Raw genomic sequence first — 19,892 nt, 5'->3', positions numbered from 1 at the left:
GAGTTAGCTGTCCTTGTTTAATGTTCTGGACCAGTTTAGACACTCAGAGACCCCAGCATGAAGGTAATGCTGCATCAGCTTGGGTCTTGGGATCCCTGGGAGGTCAGGCAGTGTGTTGGTGACTGGGGCCTGGGGCCCCATGTTGTCACTGCCACAATGGCTACCATGGGATGGCTGGCAGAAGTTCTGCTGGTAGGTGGTGCTGGCACGGGAAGGCTGGATCTGCACAAAGTGGACAAGGCGCTGGGGGAGGTCACTGAGTCCTGGCCCTGACCGAAAATCAGCCTGGTAGGAGGATTCAAGGGGCCGTGGCTGGCGCAACTCCAGTTCACAGGGTACCCAGCGCAGGAAGGTGTGCTGCTGCCACAGGCGCTCCAGGTCTTTCCGCCTTCCGATTCCCTGTAGCAGGCAGGAGGGGCCCTCCTCAATGGTACGGGCCCTTGGCCCACAGTCCTGGCACCAGGCAATTCCTTGGGCCCCTCCTATACCCAAGCCTGCCTGGTGATGCCTGGCCTGTGCCTGGCCTCCCTGGCCTGGACCCCAGCCTCTTTGGCCTGCATCCCCAGTCATGCCTTCCATTCCAGAGTGAATGAAGCCCCCAGAAAGTCAGTGGTTCCTAAGATATTTGCACATTGTCAGGCAAGCTGGTGGGGGAAACCAAAGCAGAGGTACATCTGTTTGTAGAATGGGCTGTTTCCCAGAAGAAAGAGGTTGTCAGGAAGACAGACACTCCTCTGTCTGTATAAAGAGCCCTCTCTCCCTGCAATGTCTTATCCCCTCCACCCTACCTCAACTTCAACCTAGGCTGGGAGTCTGCCCATTTTCCTTCCTCTCTCTAGCACTCACTTTGTCAAAGGAAGTGCGGTTGTCATGCTTGGAGAAGAAATGTTGCTGCGCTGGCTCCTAGAAAGACAGTGAAAAAGAAGGTAAATGGGGAAAGATGATGCTTACCTGTCCCCAAGATGCTAACTCAGGGCCCCATAATGGAGGGAAGTTGCCAAGAGCCACCACCCTTAAACTGCTAAACTGCCAACACACTGAAAGGGCAGATAAAAATTAAAGCAACACCTCATTCCTGGAACATCTCATCCCAGCACTAGCTCTCAAAGCAGAAGCCTCTGGGGCCACTGATTGAGGAAGGGGCTGAGGCATTTTCCAAGACATCCTGCCGTTAGTGGGGCAGTGGTTTAAGTTTCACATTGGGTCCTTTAGATCATCCAGGACTAGGCTCCAGCTCTCTCCTCCTCTCTTTCACTCTCTCATCAGCAACCCAGCCTCTTGGCCCTAAATACCATCTGGAAACTGAAATTTCTCTTTAGAGCTTGAGCTCCCTCCCGAATTCCAGACTCACTAGCCAACCACCTGCTCCATATTTCCATGTAAATGTCTAACGGGCATCTCCAAACACATGGCTGAGCTCTGGATCATTCCCCAAAACCACCCCACCTATAGCCTCCCCCAGCTCAGGTCATGGCAGCTAGATCTTGCCAAACACCTCGGAGTCCCCTTGATTCTTTTCTTTCACACTCTACATCCAGTGTGCCAGGAAATCCTGCTGATACTTCCTTCAATATGTACCCAGGATCAGACCACTTCTCAGCATAGCCGCTGCTTTCTCTGGTCTAAGCCACCTTCCCCTCATGCCTCAATTACTGCAAGAGCTTCCCACTTGGTGTCCCTACTTCCAAGCTTGCCTCTCCAGTCTATTGTCCTCTTAGCAGGCAGAATAACTCTTTTAATATGTAAATCAGATCACACTCCTTGTTTGCCAAAAATCCACAACAGTTCCTCGTGTTTATAAAAGTCAAAGTCATCATAGTGGTCCATGAGATCCACATGATATTGATTCCTCCATTACCTCTAGCCACACTGGCGTCCTCACTGTTCCTCAAATACACTAGCTACTTTTACCTTGGACCTTTGTACTACCAGTTACTTCTGCCTGGGATTTTTCTCCCAGCTGGCCATGACTCCCTCTCACCTACCTCTTGGGAGGCCTTCCTTGACCACTACTACACCAGCAGTCCCATCACCCCAACCCAGCATTTTTCACCTTCTAACATACTGTATTACTATGTATTATGTTGCTGTTTACCATCTGATGCCCCTGACTAGAACACAAGCACCTCATGGGCAAGGTTACTGTCTGTTTTACTCACATCTATAACTCCAACACTGAGCCTGGCACTGTGCTCAATACATATTTGCTGTTAAATCAGTGAACAGGGACAGAAGATCCCCAGGGCATTTGCTTTAGCCCAGTTGGGACCAGAGAGCCATGCCCCATCCCCAGGCAGAGAGAGACCACCTCTCAGGCCCCTAGACCTCAGCAGGAATCTCTCCCAAGACCATCCACCTTGCCTTTGTGCCTGGTCTCTGCTCCCAGGGTCCCTCCACCTCAGCCACTCAGCTTCTCCTGCTGCAGACCAGAATGAAGTACCTGATCTGGTGAGTCCAATCTTGGCTGGATTGAGGTATGAGCAATGGCTGACAATAAGTTGCTAGATAAAAGTCAGGGGCTAGCTCCATCCCAGATCCCTGAACCAGAATCTTCAGGGTGGAGCCTTTAACAAGCTCCCCTATTGGGACCTCCTGCCTTAGACAGCTGGTGTTCTCCAAATCGAATGAAAGCTCCATGAAGGTAGGAAGCCAGCTGGCCTTACCTTTCATTCCTCATAAAGCAAACTGACACAAGAGATTAAAAACTCAGAGCCCTTTTAGGAAAAAAATAGAAAATCTTCAGAATCTAGAGCTAGGCAAAGAGTTCTTAGATGTGACACCAAAAACAAGAGCCATAAAAGAAAAAAAAAATCAATAAATTAGACCTCATCAAAAAATTTTTTTAAGTTTTGCTCTGTGAAATTCCACGTGAAGAGGATGAAAAGACAAGTTACAGACTGAGAGAAAATATTTGCAAATCACATATCCAATAAAGGACTAGTATCTAAAATGTATAAAGAAATCTAACAACTGAACAGCAAAATAAAAAATCCAATTAGAAAATGGGCAAACAACATGAAGACATTTCTTCAAAGAGGATATACAGATGGCAAATAACACATGAAAAGATGTTCACCATCACTGAACGTTAGGGAAATGCAAATTAAAACCACAGTGAGAGGGCTTCCCTGGTGGTGCAGTGGTTAGGAGTCTGCCTGCCAATGCAGGGGACACGGGTTAGAGCCCTGGCCCCAGAGGGTCCCACATGCCATGGAGCATCTAGGCCCGTGTGCCACAACTACTGAGACAGCGCTCTAGAGCCTGCAAGCCACAACTACTGAGCCCACGTGCCACAACTACTGAAGCCTGCGTGCCTAGAGCCTGTGCTCCACAACAAGAGAAGCCACAACAATGAGAAGCCCGCACACCACAACGAAGAGTAGCCCCCGTTCACCACAACTAGAGAAAACCTGCGCACAGCAATGACGACCCAACACACTCAAAAAAAAAAAAAAAAAAACCCACAGTGAGCTATCATGACACATCAGTCAGAATGGCTAAAATAAAAAATAGAGACAACACCAAATGTTGGTGAGAATGCAGAGAAATACAATTATTTGCTCAATGCAGGTGGGAATGTAAAATGTAAAACAGCCACTCTGGAAAACAGTTTGACAATTAAAAAAAAAAAACAACTTAACATGCAGGAGGTACAATATAGGGGTAGGAGAAAAAAAGTTATTATGGGATTATATGAAATCGTGTGTGAAACTTTTGAAAATTGTAAAGTGCTATAGAATTTAAAGAATCTTTCCTTCAATTAAAAAAAATTTCCATCCACATTAAAAAACCAGACAAACAACTTAAATGCAACTACGGGGACTTCCCTGGTGGTCCAATGGCTAAGACTCTGAGCTCCCATTGCAGGGGGCCAGGTTCTATCCCTCGTCAGGGAACAAGATCCTACATGCCGCAACTAAGAGTCCGCATGCCCGCAACTAAAAGATTCTGCATGTTGCAACTACAAAAAGATCCCGCATGCCACAACTAAAAAAAGATCCTGCATGCTGCAACTAAAGATCCCTCACGCGGCAACGAAGATCCCGTGTGCCGAAACTAAGACCCGGTGCAGCCAAATAAATAAATAAAATATTAAAAATAAATAAATAAATGCAACTATCATATGACCCAGCAATTGCACTCCTAGGTATTTATTCCAAAGAAATGAAAATTTATGTTCACCCAAAAACCTGTACACAAATGTTCATAGCAACTTTATTTGTAAGAGGTAAAAACTGGAATCAGCCCAGATACATTTTCATAGATGGATGGTTAAGTAAACTGCTATATACATACCACAGAATACTACTCAGTAATGGAAATTGAACCGTTGATACACACAACTTGGAGGAATCTTCAGGAAATTATGCTGAGCAAGAAAAGCCATTCCCCAAAGGTTGCATGCTGTATCATTCCATTCACATAACGTTTCTGAAGTCACAAAATTTTAGAAATGGAGGAAAAATAGCAGTTAGGGACAAGGGGAAGCGTGGAGGAATGAGAGGCTGATGGGTATAAAAGGGCAGGACCAGGGATCCTTGTGATATTGGTCAGTATCTTGACTGTGGTGGTGGATGCACAAACCTACATGGGTGATAAGATTTTATAGATCTTTTTTTTCTCTTGCAAATGAAGTGACCAACAAGGGATTAATCTCCAAAATATACAAACAGCTCATGCAGCTCAATATCAAAAAAACAAACAACCCAATCGAAAAATGGGCAGAAGATCTAAATAGACATTTCTCCAAAGAAGACATACAGATGGCCAGGAGGCACATGAAAAGATGCTCAACATCATTAATTGTTAGAGAAATGCAAATCACAACTACAATGAGGCATCACCTCACACCAGTCAGAATGGCCATCATGAAAAATTCTATAAACAATAAATGCTGGAGAGGATGCGGAGAAAAGGGAACCCTCCTACATTGTTGGTGGGAATTTAAATTGGTAACAGCCACTATGGAGAACAGTATGGAGATTACTTAAAAAGCTAAAAATAGAGCTAGCATATGATCCAACAAGCTCACTCCTGGGCATATGTCTGGAGAAAACCATAATTCAAAAAGATAGGTGTACCCCAATGTTCATTGCAGTACTATTTATAATAGCCAGGACATGGAAGCAACCTAAATACCCATCAATAGAGGAATGGATAAAGATGTGGATAAAGAATAGATAAAGAATACTACTCAGCCATAAAAAGAAAGAATGCCATTTGCAGCAACATGGATGGACCTAGAACTTGTCATACAGAGTGAAGTAAGTCAGACAGAGAACAACAAATATCATGTGATATCACTTATATGTGGAATCTAAAAAAATTGTACAAATAAACCTATTTACAGAACAGAAATAGAGTCACAGATATAGAAAGCAAACTTATGGTTACCAAGGGGGAAAGCAGGGGGAATGGATAAATTGGGAGATTGGGATTGACATATACACACTACTATATATAAAATAGATAACTAATAAGAACCTACTGTATAGAACAGGGAACTCTACTCAATATTCTTTAACGACCTATATGGGAGTAGAATCTAAAAAAGAGTGGATATATGTATATGTATAATTGATTCACTTTGCTATACAGCAGAAACTAACACAACATTGTAAATCAGCTATACTGTTATTAAAATTAATTTTAAAAAGATTTTATAGATTTTTATGGGTTTTTATGGCCATGCCACGTGGCTTGTGGGGTCTTAGTTCCCTGACCAGGGATCGAACACAGGCCCTCAGCAGTGAGAGCGTGGAGTCCTAACCACTGGACCACCAGAGAATTCCAAGATTTTATAGATCTTAATACATACACACAAATGAGGAAATCTGAATGAAATAGGTAGATTGCAGCAATGTCAGCGTCCTGGTTGTGATATTTTACTATAGATATGCAAAACGTTACCATTGGGGGAAACTGGGCAAAGCGTAAAAGGGATCTCTCTTTACTAATTCTTACAACTGTTTCTGAATCTACAACCATCTCAAAAAAAATTTCAATTAAAAAATCTGGAGGTCTGGGGCATGTTCCAGTTGCCCCCCCAATCCCTCCCCCATCTCTACGCTTAGCTTTAAAATTGTACACAGCCCTAGAATGTGGAAGCCTCTGCTGTTGGAGGCAGGTCTGAACTTGGAAACTCACTATTCTTACAGTGACAGGATAATCTGTCGACTCCCACTGACTTGAGTTTTATTCTCACAACTGTGGGAGTCTAGTGAAAAGTGCAGCCATTTCCTCTCCACCCAGGCAGTTTTAAGTATTCTTGTCCCTGAGGAGAATTTCACCTGCATCTTTGCTTCTAAACCATCTAAAGCTCCTTTTCCACTCAGGTGGTAAAATCCGTGGTCTCTGAGCAGGTAGGGCTTGGACTAGGGTTTGAGCTAAAGAGGCCTTGGAAGAGAAGTAGGTTTCCTGGGATGGGTCAATGTTTGCCTGTGGGAGGACTCAGGGCCTCTCTGGAGGCTGGGCAGTGTGCAATTAGTGGGGTACTGAGTGAGGAGTCCCTGTGGCAGACTGAGGCATGGTGGGGGGTGGGGCAGAGGCAGAGACACAGCAATCACGGCACCACCAACGAAGGACCTGCATCCAACCATGAGCCCTGGCACTCTGGCCTGACCTTAAGAACAAACAAGACCAGGATTACATTTCCCAAGAGTCAGACAGGTGAAGGCTAGAAATAAACTAATCTGGTTTAGAAGAAAAAAAGAAAAAGAAGAATAAAAAGAAAAAAGAATCTTCTTGCATCTGAATGACAAAATTTCTACCTGCCCCAAACTAAAGGTAAGTGGCTGCTACATCTTGGAAAGGTTTTCAACAAGAATAGCTGCAGTCAGCCAGCTGACACTTGGTATCTCTCAGCAAATAAGAAAAAAGAACGTGCACCTTCTCTGAGTAGTCCCACTAATTAAACCGGCTTTAGATCTAGAAAGGGTCAGACTTGGCATTTGTACAACCTAAGCCCAAGATACACAGACCATGCTATTTTGGGGTTGCTGATAATGCCAACATGTAACAAGACTTCACTTCAATCGAAACATGTCCCCAAATATATCCTCTACTCTGTTCCTGGGGGACAGACTAAGAGGACATTCAGGTCTTTGGGATGAGGGCTGCCACTGATGACTACTACAGACACCCAGCGGGAAGTGCCCAGGTTACCTCTGTCCCTGTACTAGGCAGATCTCATCACTCTCTCAAGGGAGGTGGCCCCAGACGAGCAGTCTGGAGCTGCATTTGGGCCTTGCTCAGTAGGCAGTACCAGGCAGCCGTTCCAACTGGGCATGCTAAGGAAGTTCAGGCTCTGTAGCATGGCAGACTCCAAGACCCTGCTCTTGGCCTGGGAAAGCAACTTGTAGAGAATCCAGATGGCCAGTCAAGTAGAACCTGGCTAGAGGCTGGGAAACAAGAAGCTGCAGTGGGCAGAGCATGTTCCAGGCACACCTCCAGGTCCCGCTCAGCCCTCCTCCACCCAGATCTTTCACAGGAGTCTGATGTGAGCACACTTCTCACCAGGTTGACTTCCCTCTGACCTGAAAGGAAGCCTGGAAAGGAGATGGAGGGAAGGAGGGAGGAGGTGTTTCTTCTCCTGGCTCCCTTCCAGGCCCGCCCCTACCTGGCTGTGTCTCTCTACCCGAAATCACCACTTCTCTCAGGAGAGCCCTCTCCATACCACTCTCTCCATCTGGGTTCTAGGAGCCATGCCTTCCCCTTGTTCCTTAAGGCCCAGCAGTACTGACCACTTGGTTGTTACCATCCTGTGAGAATGCCTTTCCCTGAAGCTCCCACACCTACTCCTTTATATGTATACCCTCCTGAGTTCTGTTTTGAGTGGGCTTTTTACTTTTGGGACCCTGACTATGCTCAGTGTCCCCTCCTTGTCTCCAGGCCTGGAAGCAGTGGAGGGCCTGCAGCCCTGCGTCCCTCGCCTGTTATCTGGAAGACTTTTCCAGCCACCCTAGGCCGATTCTGCCATCACTCCTTTCCAGTCCTCCTTGGTTAGGCATGGGGGTGGACACCTGCCACTTTCTATGCTGTTTTACTGACCAGAGGAGGCCTCCTACTCACTCCTGAGCCCCTGGACTACGAGGCTGACTGTGAGCTAGACCATTGACTTTCATGGCATCAAGGAATCTGTGCTGAAGGACAGCTGTCTGCAAAACTCAAGGCTTACTTCTTGGGTTCTGGAGGCTCTCTCACCATGACCACCCATCCCACCTGGACCCTGACTCTTCCTCCATCTAGAAGGAGCAGTGAGCAAAACTGTCCAGCCTGGTACTGGCTCTTCTCCACCCATGTATCTGTAGGGGGAGGACCTGATATTTCAGGGAAGAGGGGCCAGGCCTCATGCAAGTCCTGGGGATAGGCTGGCCTCAAGTGTCAGTCCAGTTGTGGTAAGGTTGAGGATATTGCTCTTGGGGCCTGAGAGAAGCAGAATCTAGCTCAGCCGTGGCAGCTGCACCCAGGGCTGCCTCGTACCTGACAGCGCTGCAGGAACACTGCTGGGGGCTGGGGCTTGGCTGCAAGGCGATATTCTCGAGCACTTTCACTCTTGAATTGGCCTCTGTAGTGCCCATAGAAGCCACTGTTGTGCTGTAACAAGGCAGGCTTGAGGGTGAATCCCACCCCAACCCCCACCCTGAGTCCTAGACCTCAGAGCCCCCAGGCTAGAAGCCTCTCCTGGGAGTTCCTGACAGAATAAAAAGAATCAGAGGAGGAGGGACACCCTGGAGAGGGGCCAACAGAGAGGTGTCTCCATCCACCATTAGAACAGTTGGTCTCAGCTGTGCTGGCCCACCTGAGAGGGTTATGTCTGTAAGGAAAGGGTGCCTTCCTTCCTTCCTCCCCTCCTTCCTCTCACCCTCCCTCCCCTTCCTTCCTTCCTTCCTCCCTCCCTCCCTCCCCCCTTCCTTCCTTCCTTCCTCCCTCCCTCCCTCCCCCCCTTCCTTCCTTTCTCTCTCTCTCTTTCTTTCTTCAATAGGGTCCTAATATGGGCTGGGGACACACACAGCAGTGAAAAGACAGAAAGACCCTGCTTCTATCAACCTTCCTTCTGGTGAGGGAGTAAGACAAGTGAATAGAGTCAGGAAAGAAAGAACCTGATGACTAGATCGAGTGACAGGGAGTAGGGACAGCATCTCATGACAATGGGTGTGGTACTTGAAGGAGTCAGCCATGTGAGGGGCAGCAGAAGAGCATTCTATGTGGTGAGAACTGCAAGTGCAAAGATTCAGAAGCCAGAGACAGAGTTGTGTTGGAAGAACCGAAAAAAAAAAAAAAAAAAAGAGGCCTTATTGACTAAAAGTCTGTGAGCAAGACAAGGAGAAGTAAGGTGAGGTCAGGGAGGGACAGGACCTAGGCTGGGTTAGGAATATGGATTCTCTTCCAAGAGCAAGGGAAGACTTCAGCAGGGAAGGGGACCAGACAGGTTCTGAGTTGGGGTGACTTAGGAAGCACTGAGCAGAGTTTTCAGAACAGGGCCACCATCTAGTAGCGTGGTCCTTCCCTGGGGGATCTGAGAGGAAGTCCCCTTCATTGTCTTCCCTGCATTGTTAATAGAGGTCAAAGGTCACTGAAAAGCCAGGATTAAATGGATACATATTCTGCATCTATTGACAAAGTCACGAACACCTGTTTGCTACACACTTTGTTATTCTGGGGCAAGTAGGGCACCCTCTGAAACTGGAGCACTTAAACAAAGGATGAACTTTCCCAAAGAAGTACTTCACCAACAGTGGATACCTTCTGGAGAGAATTTCAGAGACAAGGACTGGCAGAAGACAGAAATGAGCACCTATTGGGGGTATAAGAAGCTGTACTGTGCTGATGTCATTAGGCTGACAACATGGATGACCATGTCTGGCCTGGGAACTCTTATGGCCCAACCTCACTGTCCTGAATACCCCCTGGAGAGGACAATGTGTCTAGTCCACGCCATGATCATAGTCCTGAGCAGAAAGAACCTGTTCCCAGCTGGCCTCTGGCCATCAAAGTGGGCTCCTAAGCGTGCCTGGGAAGCCCTTTATCTTTTCATCCCACTGAGGGCTTGAGTCATCCAACTCGTCTGTCCATCCTTCTACTATTGTCAAACACTCCTTTCTCTCTATTCAGTTTATTTCAACATATTTACTGGGCCTTTACTGTATTCTAGGCATGGGACATACAGATAGAAGAAGGCAGTCTTTAGCCTCAAGATGTTCCCAGTCTAGAGAGCAGTCAAACTACAGAAGTTTGGGGGGATCAAACAAAGGACTGGAAATAAATGGGGTGGCTAGAGGACTAAGAGGATCAGCTAATCCAGGCATGAGACCAGGACACATGGAAGAGGGCATGGTGTCAGGAAGACTAGATAAGCTGTAGGGGGACCTCATAATGGCAGAGGGGGAGTGGGCAGTTTGGGGTCCTCCTCTAGCCTGGATGCTGGATGAAACCATTCTCACTTTACTCTCATGAGTAATTCATATTTCAGGTACTACCCCAGGGCCAGGGGCTAGGATTAATGTAAAGTACACTCTTACCCAGGAGCCTACTAAAGCACTTTGCATCTTTCTGGGAAAGGAGCAGAAAAGGCAAACTTTCCTCTTGTCTTTTTGAGGTTACTTCTGGAGAAAGAGCATCTCAGCAGGTCAACTTCTTGTTGCTTAGTGACAAAGGGATGTTGTGACTACACAATGCTCCTGATTGTTGAGGCAGAGCCCCGCCTGCTACCCCTTTGTGCTTCCAGCTCTATTCTTACTTCTCTCTGAGAGAAATCTGTCCCTCAGCATTAACAGCTTGGGAGAGTTCTTATATAAACATATAAGGCTCCACAGTGGAGTCTGATGAACTCACAGTCAATGAAATAGCGAATATTTTAAAGGCAAATCCTGCATTTTTTAAACTGCAACCATACTGCCAGGGATATAAATTTATAACATATTTCATGGAGTTAGAAGAAATGCTAAAGGGGCTGGTAGCTCTTAGGATAAAAATGCTGCTTCAGAATAAGGCTCTATCAACTTCTCAGGAGTTTGTGGTGACTGGGAACACTAACTGGTGGCAAATGTTGGTGAATGTTACAAGGGCCCAAGTGAAGGAGGAGAGAGCATAACAGAGGAGCAAAAGAAGCAGCATGAAAGTATCTGACACCATGGTTCCATCCCAAGCTAGCCTTGGGCAGATTATTGTCTCTCTCATTTATAACACAGGGACATGAACAGTTCACTCCTTTTACTAACCCAAAGAAGCTGGCGATTAGCCTCTAAAACCCTGCCAATGAAAAGTTCAAAAACAGGAAAGAGTCAGTAGGGCTTTGTCACTGGCACAAGCCCTACTAGCCAGAAAGTCCACCCTATTAGTATAGTAACCCTGGGGATCCCCTCTCACATGTATTCACAACTACAAAAATGTTCATTGCTGTATCTGTATAGGGGAAAAACTATAAACAGGCTGAACGTTTATCAAGAGGACAATGAGAAAATTGGCCTATAATCAAACAATGAAATAATGGAGTTACTATAAATTGGCTACAGATACTTTTTTTTTTAACATCTTTATTGGAGTATAATTGCTTCACAATGGTGCGTTAGTTTCTGCTCTACAACAAAATGAATCAGCTATACATATACATATGCTCCCATATCTCTTCCCTCTTGCGTCTCCCTCCCTCCCACCCTCCCTATCCCACCCCTCCCAGCGATCACAAAGCACTGAGCTGATCTCCCTGTGCTACGCGGCTGCTTCCCACTAGCTTCTACCTTACATTTGGTAGTGTATATATGTCCATGCCTCTCTCTCGCTTTGTCACAGCTTACCCTTCCCCCTCCCCATATCCTGAAGTCCATTCTCTAGTAGGTCTGGCTACAGATACTTGAATCCACAGAGATAAATCTTAAAAATGGTAAGTCAAAAAGTTGTAGAGGGAATTACCTGGCAGTCCAGTGGTTAGGGCTCTGTACTTCCACTGCCGAGGGCCCAAGTTCAATCTCTGGTCAGGAAACTAAGATCCCACAAGCCACGGGGCACCGCCAAAAAACAAAAAAAAAATGTACAACTTGACACATTTTGATCTATGTATACATCTGTGAAACATAACCACAATCTAGGTAGTAAACATATCCACACCCCAAAGTTTCTTTCTGCCCATTAGTATTCCTTCTCTATGGCACTCAGGAAACTGCTGTTTGGCTTTCTGTCACTATAATTTGCATTTTCTAGAACTTTATGTAAGTGGAATCATTCAGTATGTATTCTTTTGTGTGTCTGTCTTCTCTCACTTGGCATAATTATTTTGAGAATTATCCATGTCACTGTGCCTATCAGTTGTTCATTCCTTTTTATTGCTTAGTAGTTTTCCATTGTATGGATATGCCAAATCTCTCCTCTTGCTCTTTTTTTAAATTTACTTTTTTAATAGACTTTTTTTTATAGTTTTTGGTTCAAAGCAAAATGGAGTGGAAGGTCCATAGATTTCTCATATACCTCCTGCTCCCACACATACAGAATAGTACATTTATTATAAATGCTGACCCTAAATCAACACAGAATTATCACCCAAAGTCCATAGATTACCTTAGAGTTCACTCTTGGTGTTGTTCCTTCTATGGGATTGGACAAATGTATAATGACATGTATGCACCATTATAGTATCAAAAAGAATAGTTTCACTGCCCTAAAAATCCTCTGTGCTCAACTTATTCAGCCCACCCTCCCCCTCTAACCCCTGGCAACTACTGATCTTTTTACTATCTCCATAGTTTTGCCTTTTCCAGAATGTCATACTGTTTAGAATCCTGCAGTATGTAGCCTTTTCAAGATTGGCTTCTTTCACTTAGTAAAATGCATTTAAGTTCCCTCCATGTCTTTTCATAGCTTGATAGATATTTTAGTCCTGAATAATTGTCCATTGTCTGGATGTACCACAGTTTATTTATCCATTCACCTACTGAAGATGACAACTTGATTGCTTCCAAGTTTTGGCAATTATGAATAAAGCTGCTATAAACATCCATGTGCAGGTTTTTGTGTGGGCATAAGTTTTCAACTCCTTTGGGTAAATACCAAAGAGCATGACTGCTGGATCATATGATAAGAGTATATTTAATTTTATAAGAAACTGCCAAAACATCTTCCAAAGTGGCTGTACCATTCAGCTTTCCCATCAGCAACAAATGAGAGTTCCTGTTGCTCCACAGCCTCAAAAGCATTTTGTGTTTCCAGCATTCTGGGATTTTGGCAATTCTTAAAGTTGCATAGTGCTATCTGTTTTATTTTGTATTTCCCTAATGCATATAATGTTGAGCATTTTTCATATGTTTATTTGCCATCTGTGTATCTTCTCTGGGGAGGTGTCTAGCTCTTCGGCCAACTTAATTTTTTTATTGTTGAGTTTTTTAATAGATTTTGGATACTAGTCCTTTATCAGCAATGTCTTTTGAAACCACACACCAATCAGGTTTTTGTCCCCACTACATCACTAAAACTGCTTCCTTCCAGGTCACCAATAATTAATTCTCACTCCTCATTTTCCTTGACTCATCAGCAGCATTTGACACAGCTAACCTCCTCCTCTTTGAAGGATGGTCCAGGTGGCTTCCACAGCACCTCACTCTCCTGGGGTTCCTCCCCTATCCCTAACCACTCCCACTCTGGCTCCTTTGCTGCTTTTTCTTCATCTAAGCCTCTAAACGTTGTGTGTCCTAGGACTCAATACAATCTGTTTTCCATCCATACTCCTTCATTGGTGATCTCATCCCATTTCATGACTTAGCCAGCCGTCTATAACTACTGTGCGTTGACTACTGAGAGGGTCTTCATCGGCTAAGGATGCCTGGTGAGGGGTGGGTGGACTGCAGGGTGTGAGTGTGGAGGTGGGAGGGTCCATCTCGTGAGGTGCGCGTGGGTGGGTGTGTTGGTGCCCGGCGAAATGTAGGTTAGCAGGCCAGGCCCACGATTAAATGGTTAACGGTTGAAACCGTTAGGACCGTTAAAACCGTTAGCAGCCTGCCGCAGCGGGGGCGGGGCCCAGGGGCGAGGAGTAACTCTCATTGGTCAGAGCGCGCCCTGGGGGGCGTGGCCACGCAGCTTAGGCTGCCTCCGCGGGACCAAGTGGCCTCGAGGCAGATCCCGCAACCCCAGTTCGGGCGCGAGCCGGCCCTCAGAGGTGGAGGCCGGAGGGGTTTGGACAGGGCGGGCTGGAGCGGGGTGGGGTGAAGGTGGGGGAGGGGGGCTGGGGAGCCATCGGGTCCTCGCGAATGGGTTCGGGATTCCCGGGTATCTCGAGGAGTTTCCCAGGGCGCTGGCTTCTCCACTTGTCTTAACCTTTGAGTGCCTAGTCGCCCTTCCTTTCCCTGTGATGAAAGACCAGCCTGGCTCTTCAAGGGACTTGACTTCTGTGCTTATCCTTGGAGAGCTGTTTTCGCCAGATGCGCTGGGGACCACGGCCTCCTGGCCTGCCTCAGAGACAAGAGAAAGAGAGTACGCCCCGGAAGTCACCCTTGGAGGTCTCTGGAAATGACAGGGAATGATTTACTCTTGGGCATGTCTCCTGGTAGAAAAGAAGAGACTGAAAATGAGAGAGAGTGACTGTACGCGAGGTTGAGGCGGGCCTGGTGGAGGCCAGAGGGGCCACAAAGTCTGAGGGAGAGATTAGTTTAACCTGTGGCCAAATGGAGGAGCCGTAGGGGCCCTTGAAGGATTCAAGGCCTGAACCGTGGCCTCAGGATTCTCAGAGTTGAAGACCGGGTCAGATGGGAAGGCTCTGTGCCCCTTAGGACACCCTCTTTAGCCCACATACTCCTCCCTGCCCATCACTGTGCCAAGGCCCTTCTTGTGGAAACAGTCGCATGCACTGAAACCTTTCTCTTCCTTTTATGCTTCCTTTAATGCGATTGGGGAATAAGAGAGAGGGAACTCTGCCATTGAAAGTTTTTAAAGTGTGCATTTCAGTTTTCATTTACCTTAGAATGGCTAAGGTCCTACCTAAGTGATTACCTCTTCATTACTGTTGTACTAGCATCTGCAAGGGAGCGTTGCCCTCTGAGAATATAAAAGCATGTATACAGATAGCATGGTGACAGGTGAATGCAGAGAGGACAGGTAAACCTGAGACTGAGCACATCAAGCCCCAGGTGGTCATTAAGCATAGTCGCTGTAACCATGGAATTTCTTCAACCACATTTAAGAAACCTCAAGAGTAAGTTAGGTCTGGAACCTGGGAAGTAGTCATTCTAAACCCCAAACCGCATGCTATATAAATTACTCTCCTCTGTCACCATAAACAGAAATGGAAGACAATAGAGGATTTATTATCTATGTGTAGTTATAATGGCCTTAAATAATGGCCTTATAGTGATATGTATAAAATTGTCTAGATTCTTTTTTTAAAAAATAAATTTATTTACTTATTTATTTTTGGCTGCGTTGGGTAATCGCTGTGCATGGGTCTTCCCTGGTTGCGTTAAGCGGGGGCTATTCTTTGTTGCTGTGCACTGGCTTCTCATTGCGGTGGCTTCTCTTGTCGCAGAGCACAACCTCTAGGTGCGTGGGTTTCAGTAGTTGTGGCGCACAGGCTTCAGTAATTGTGGCTCGTGGGCTCTAGAGTGCAGGCTCAGTAGTTGTGGCACATGGGCTTAGTTGCTCCACAGCATGTGGGATCTTCCCAGACCAGGGCTCAAACCCGTGTCCCCTGCATTGGCAGGCGGATTCTTAACCACTGTGCCACCAGGGAGGTCCAAAAATTGTCTGGATTCTAAATCTAGACTTTAGATGGAGGAAATTCTGCTAGTGTGAATGGAAGAAAAAACCTCTACTATCAAAGAAATAAGTAAACATGGGACTCAGGAATCCCATATTTATTTCATCTCCTTTATTAAAATATATAATAAAATTTGTGATTAGGGACTTGAAATGCAATAACTGAAAACAAATCATATATATTTTTAAAAATATTTATTTATTTTTATTGTGCCGGGTATTAGTTATGGCATGAGGAATCTTCAGTTGCAGCATGCAGACTTCTTAGTTGCAGCACGCATGCGGGATCTAGTTCTCCGACCAGGGATCGAACAGGGGACCCCTGCATTGGGAGTGCAGAGTCTTACCTACTGGACCACCAGGGAAGTCTCCATCTATTTTAAATTTGTGGATACTTGGAAAGATTTGCTCCATTGTCATAATTTAGTTCCCATTTAGTTACTCATTTAACAATAAATATTTTCTGAGCACCTATTATTTGCCAGCACAATTTCTAGATTTTGAGGATACAGCAGTGTACAAAACAGACAAAAATTCCTATCCTCAAAGAGCTTAAAATTACATTCTGGTAGGCATGGGTGTGCATGCTGAGACAGGCAAAATAAGATAAATTCATAAAATAAGTAGTGTATTAGAATGATAGGGTGGAGAAAAAGCAGGGGAGAGACATAGTGATTATTATTATTTTTTTTTTTTTTGGCTGCGCCACGTGGCATGCAGAATCCTAGTTCCCTGACCAGGGATCCAACCCATGCCCCCCTGCAGTGGAAGTGCGGAGTCCTAACAACTGGACCGCCAGGGTATTCCCCATAGTGATTATTGAGGTTTTACAATTTTGAATAATTTGAGAGAATACCTGAAGGAGGTGGGATAGCCTATTATGCTGATATCTGAGGAAGGTGTAAACCAAGAAAGAACAGAATGGGCAAGGGATCTGAAGCTGGTGTGTATCAAGTAAGGGAGAGCAATAGTGAGGAGCCCCATAAAGGTATGGAATGGAGTGTAAATGGGAGAGAGGCAAGGTTAAGGGAAGACTGCAGAGGACACAGAAGAAAACCATGAGAACTCTGGCTGCAGTGAAGAGTTTGAACAAAGGGGTAATATGATCTGACTTATGGTTAGAGTAACTTCCACCCTTTCCTAGAGAAGAGACTATTAACTTGGAACAAGGGTGAAATCAGGGAGACCAGTTTGGATTGCGGTAATCCAAGCTTGTGGCAGTGGAATGAGGTTGTCAGATATAGCAAATAAAAATACAGGATACCCAGTTAAATTTCTGGATATGTTTTGTAGGAATTACCTTAGTATTTGCTTAAAGATTGGATTTGAGAAAGAGGAGTCAAGGAGGACTCTTAGGTTTGGGCCTGAGCAACTGGAAAGATGAAGTTGCCATTAACTAGAATGGAAAGACTAGATGGGGAATGTTTGAGAGGAAAGATAATGATCTCGGTTTTGGATATGTTAAGTTTTAGGTGCATATTAGTCATCCAAGTAGAGATGTCAAGTCAGCAGTTGAATAAAGGAGTCTGAAGTTCAGGAGAAGGGTCTGGGCTAGAGGTAGCAACTTTGGGAGTTGTCAGCTAATACAAGGTATTTATTCATTTATTCACTTTTTATTGTGGGAAATTTCAAATATATAAAAGTAGAGATTCTTGATGAATGAACTCCAATGTACCTGTCACCTAGCTTCATCAATTATCAACTCAAGGCCAATCTGTACCCCTCCCCAGCTGCCCAAGCCCATCTCCACTGTTTTAACGCAAAGCACAAAAAAATTAGATTATTTCATCCATTTAAAACTTAGGTATATATAAAGATAAAGACTCTGTTTTTGTCATAACCAAAATATCATGATCATACTTAAAATGACAATTTCTTAATATTATTAAGTAACTAGTCAATGTTTAAATTTCCTCGTTTTCCTACAATTCAGGATCCAGAATAAGTGGACCTGTACAGTTGACCCTTGAACAACACAGGTTTGAACATCACAGGTCCACTTACACATGGATTTTTTTCAATAGTAAATACTACAGTACTACACAAGCAGTTGGTTGAGTCCTGTGATGTGGAACTGCAGATGTAGAGGAACCACGTATACGGAGAGCCAGTTATAAGTTATACCTGGATTTTCAACTGCACTGAGGGTTGGTGCCCTTAACCCTTGCATTGTTCAAGGTCAAGTGTACTTGGTTGATGTGACTTATACATCTCTTCTTTTTTAATTAAAAAAACCTTTTTTTTTTTTTTTGGTTTTTTTTTTGGCTGCATTGGGTCTTTGTTACTGCATACGGGCTTTCTCTAGTTGCAGCAAGCAGGGGCTACTCTTTGTTGTGGTGAGCAGGCTTCTCATTGTGGTGGCTTCTCTTGCTGTGCAGCACAGGCTCTAGGCGCACGAGCTTTAGTAGTTGCAGCACATGGGCTCAGTAGTTGAGGCACGTGGGCCCTAGAATGCGTGGGCTCAGTAGTTGCGGCTGGGCTGCGGGCTCTAGGGCATGTGGGCTTCAGTAGTTGTGGCACTCGGGCTCAGTAGTTGTGGCTCGGGGGCTCTAGAGTGCAGGCTCCATAGTTGTCATGCACGGGCTTAGTCGCTTCACGGCATGTGGGATCTTCCCAGACCAGGGATCGAACCCATGTCCCCTGCATTGGCAGGCGGATTCTTAACCACTGCGCAACCGAGGAAGTCCCTATACATCTCTTTAAATCTATAGTCTTCCACACCTTCTTTCCTCTTGCCTTTTATGGATTGAAAGAATACGGTCATTTAAACTGTAGAATTTCCCACTCTCTGGATTTTGCTGATTGCATTCATTTTGTGCCATTTAACCCCTGTATTTTCTGTAAACTGGTCCTTACATCTAGAAGCTTAATCAAATTAAGGCTCAATATTTTTGGTATGTATACTTCTTTGTTAATGCTGAGAACCTCCTGTTCAACCTCATCAAGAGGTACATATTAAGTCTGGATCTTTCTTTGTGATGAAAAGATCAATCCAGAGGTTTAGGTGTTGCCAGCCTGATCTATCCAGTATCAAGTACCCTTATCAGCCCTTCACATCTTGGTTTTAGCAGCCATTAATGATCATTTACTAGATCCTTTATTTTCATTAGGGCTCCAAAATGATGATGATCTAATTCTACCATTCATTCTATGTTTATTAGCAGGAATACTTCTATAAAGAAGACCTTTTTCTCATCTATATATTGGTTACCCCAAGATACAGTTTTAAAAGGTAAGGTAAATTATAGATTCTTTCCCTACCAGTTTTCAGAATAATGAGTTGGTTACCTATCCTCCAAAGTGACTGATGAGGGTTTTTAAAAATATAATTATAAATTTAACAGAGAAAGCCCCTTTAAGTTAGCTCTCTTGTAGTCTTTGGCCCTAGTAATCTTTGATAACTTCCTTGTTGTCTGGTACAAGGCAATGTCTCAGACTCATCTTGCACATTTCCTGCCCCAGACCTGGTTCCTTTTAGTGAGGAATGGTATTTCAAGACCCAAATCTGGATAATAAGGTTGGTCATTATTTCGTGGCATTTTCAGTGGATGGAGCTATGAAACATATTTTTAAAGAGAATAATACATCAAGAGTTAATGATTTTTCAATTTATTTCAAACATAGGATTATAGGGTTTTTGTTTAATTTTGTCATTGATTTTATATTTGTATGTCTTTTATCATAAACTGAAAATTTTGATTCCCAATGTCATTAATATAATTATTTATTTGCAATATATATATATATATGAAAACAGATACACAGATTCCTGTGTTGCTTATTTTTTCCTTAGGATACGCTCCACCAGGGATGTGGAGTCACATCACCATATTTAGAGGCATAAGAAATAAACTCTCTCTATGGGGGTCAATCACCACCTTGCTTGTTTCACTTTGCTTCTTTGCTGGGATTACTTTTTTCCCCCATTTTGATTTAATTTTAATTGTGTGACTGCATGTAACGATACTTACATAATTCTAAAGTTGAAACTGAAAACTGCTACATTTGGAGAGGTCTAGCTTAGCTTCCATCTCTAGCCTCTTCACCTTATTGCCACCCTCCCCCTAAAGATAAACATTTTTATTGGTTTTCAGTTTATCTATCTTCTCTATATGTCCCTCCCTCACTCCCTCCCTTCTTTCCTCCCTTTTTAAGAA

At 44.6% G+C, this 19,892-nt stretch overlaps 2 protein-coding genes across 2 annotated transcripts in view; one reads left to right on the top strand and one right to left on the bottom strand.

Annotated features, from left to right (window-relative positions):
* Positions 1-2: 2 nt before the first annotated feature.
* Positions 3-10,636, bottom strand: C11H3orf84 (chromosome 11 C3orf84 homolog). The gene is made up of 4 exons (XM_032650309.1): positions 10,521-10,636; positions 8,482-8,595; positions 847-903; positions 3-420 (listed from the first exon to the last, which is right to left on the bottom strand). The coding sequence occupies exons 1-4, from the start codon at positions 10,545-10,547 to the stop codon at positions 4-6; spliced, it is 615 nt and encodes a 204-aa protein (XP_032506200.1). The 5' UTR covers positions 10,548-10,636; the 3' UTR covers position 3.
* An 8,268-nt stretch (positions 10,637-18,904) lies between these two features.
* CCDC36 (coiled-coil domain containing 36) overlaps positions 18,905-19,892 on the top strand; it is a 31,164-nt gene continuing 30,176 nt past the window's right edge. The window contains exon 1 of the mRNA XM_032647745.1: positions 18,905-18,967. The gene's annotated coding sequence lies outside the window, so the exon portion shown is untranslated. The remainder of the gene's footprint in view (positions 18,968-19,892) is intronic.

The sequence above is a fragment of the Phocoena sinus genome, chromosome 11, assembly GCF_008692025.1.
Source record: "Phocoena sinus isolate mPhoSin1 chromosome 11, mPhoSin1.pri, whole genome shotgun sequence".
Taxonomy (NCBI): Eukaryota; Metazoa; Chordata; class Mammalia; order Artiodactyla; family Phocoenidae; genus Phocoena; species Phocoena sinus.
The sequence above is the reverse complement of the archived record's forward strand: the minus strand, read 5'-3'. Positions and strand labels throughout refer to the sequence as shown.

Bases quoted from the DNA above. Each gene is read 5' to 3' on its own strand.
- C11H3orf84 (XM_032650309.1), bottom strand. From the start codon at position 10,547: ATGCAAAGTGCTTTAGTAGGCTCCTGG. The intron at 8,596-10,520 runs GTAAGAGTGTAC...GCCTTGTTACAG, and splicing joins GTGCTTTAGTAGGCTCCTGG to CACAACAGTGGCTTCTATGG. The intron at 904-8,481 runs GTACGAGGCAGC...CTGTCTTTCTAG, and splicing joins TGTTCCTGCAGCGCTGTCAG to GAGCCAGCGCAGCAACATTT.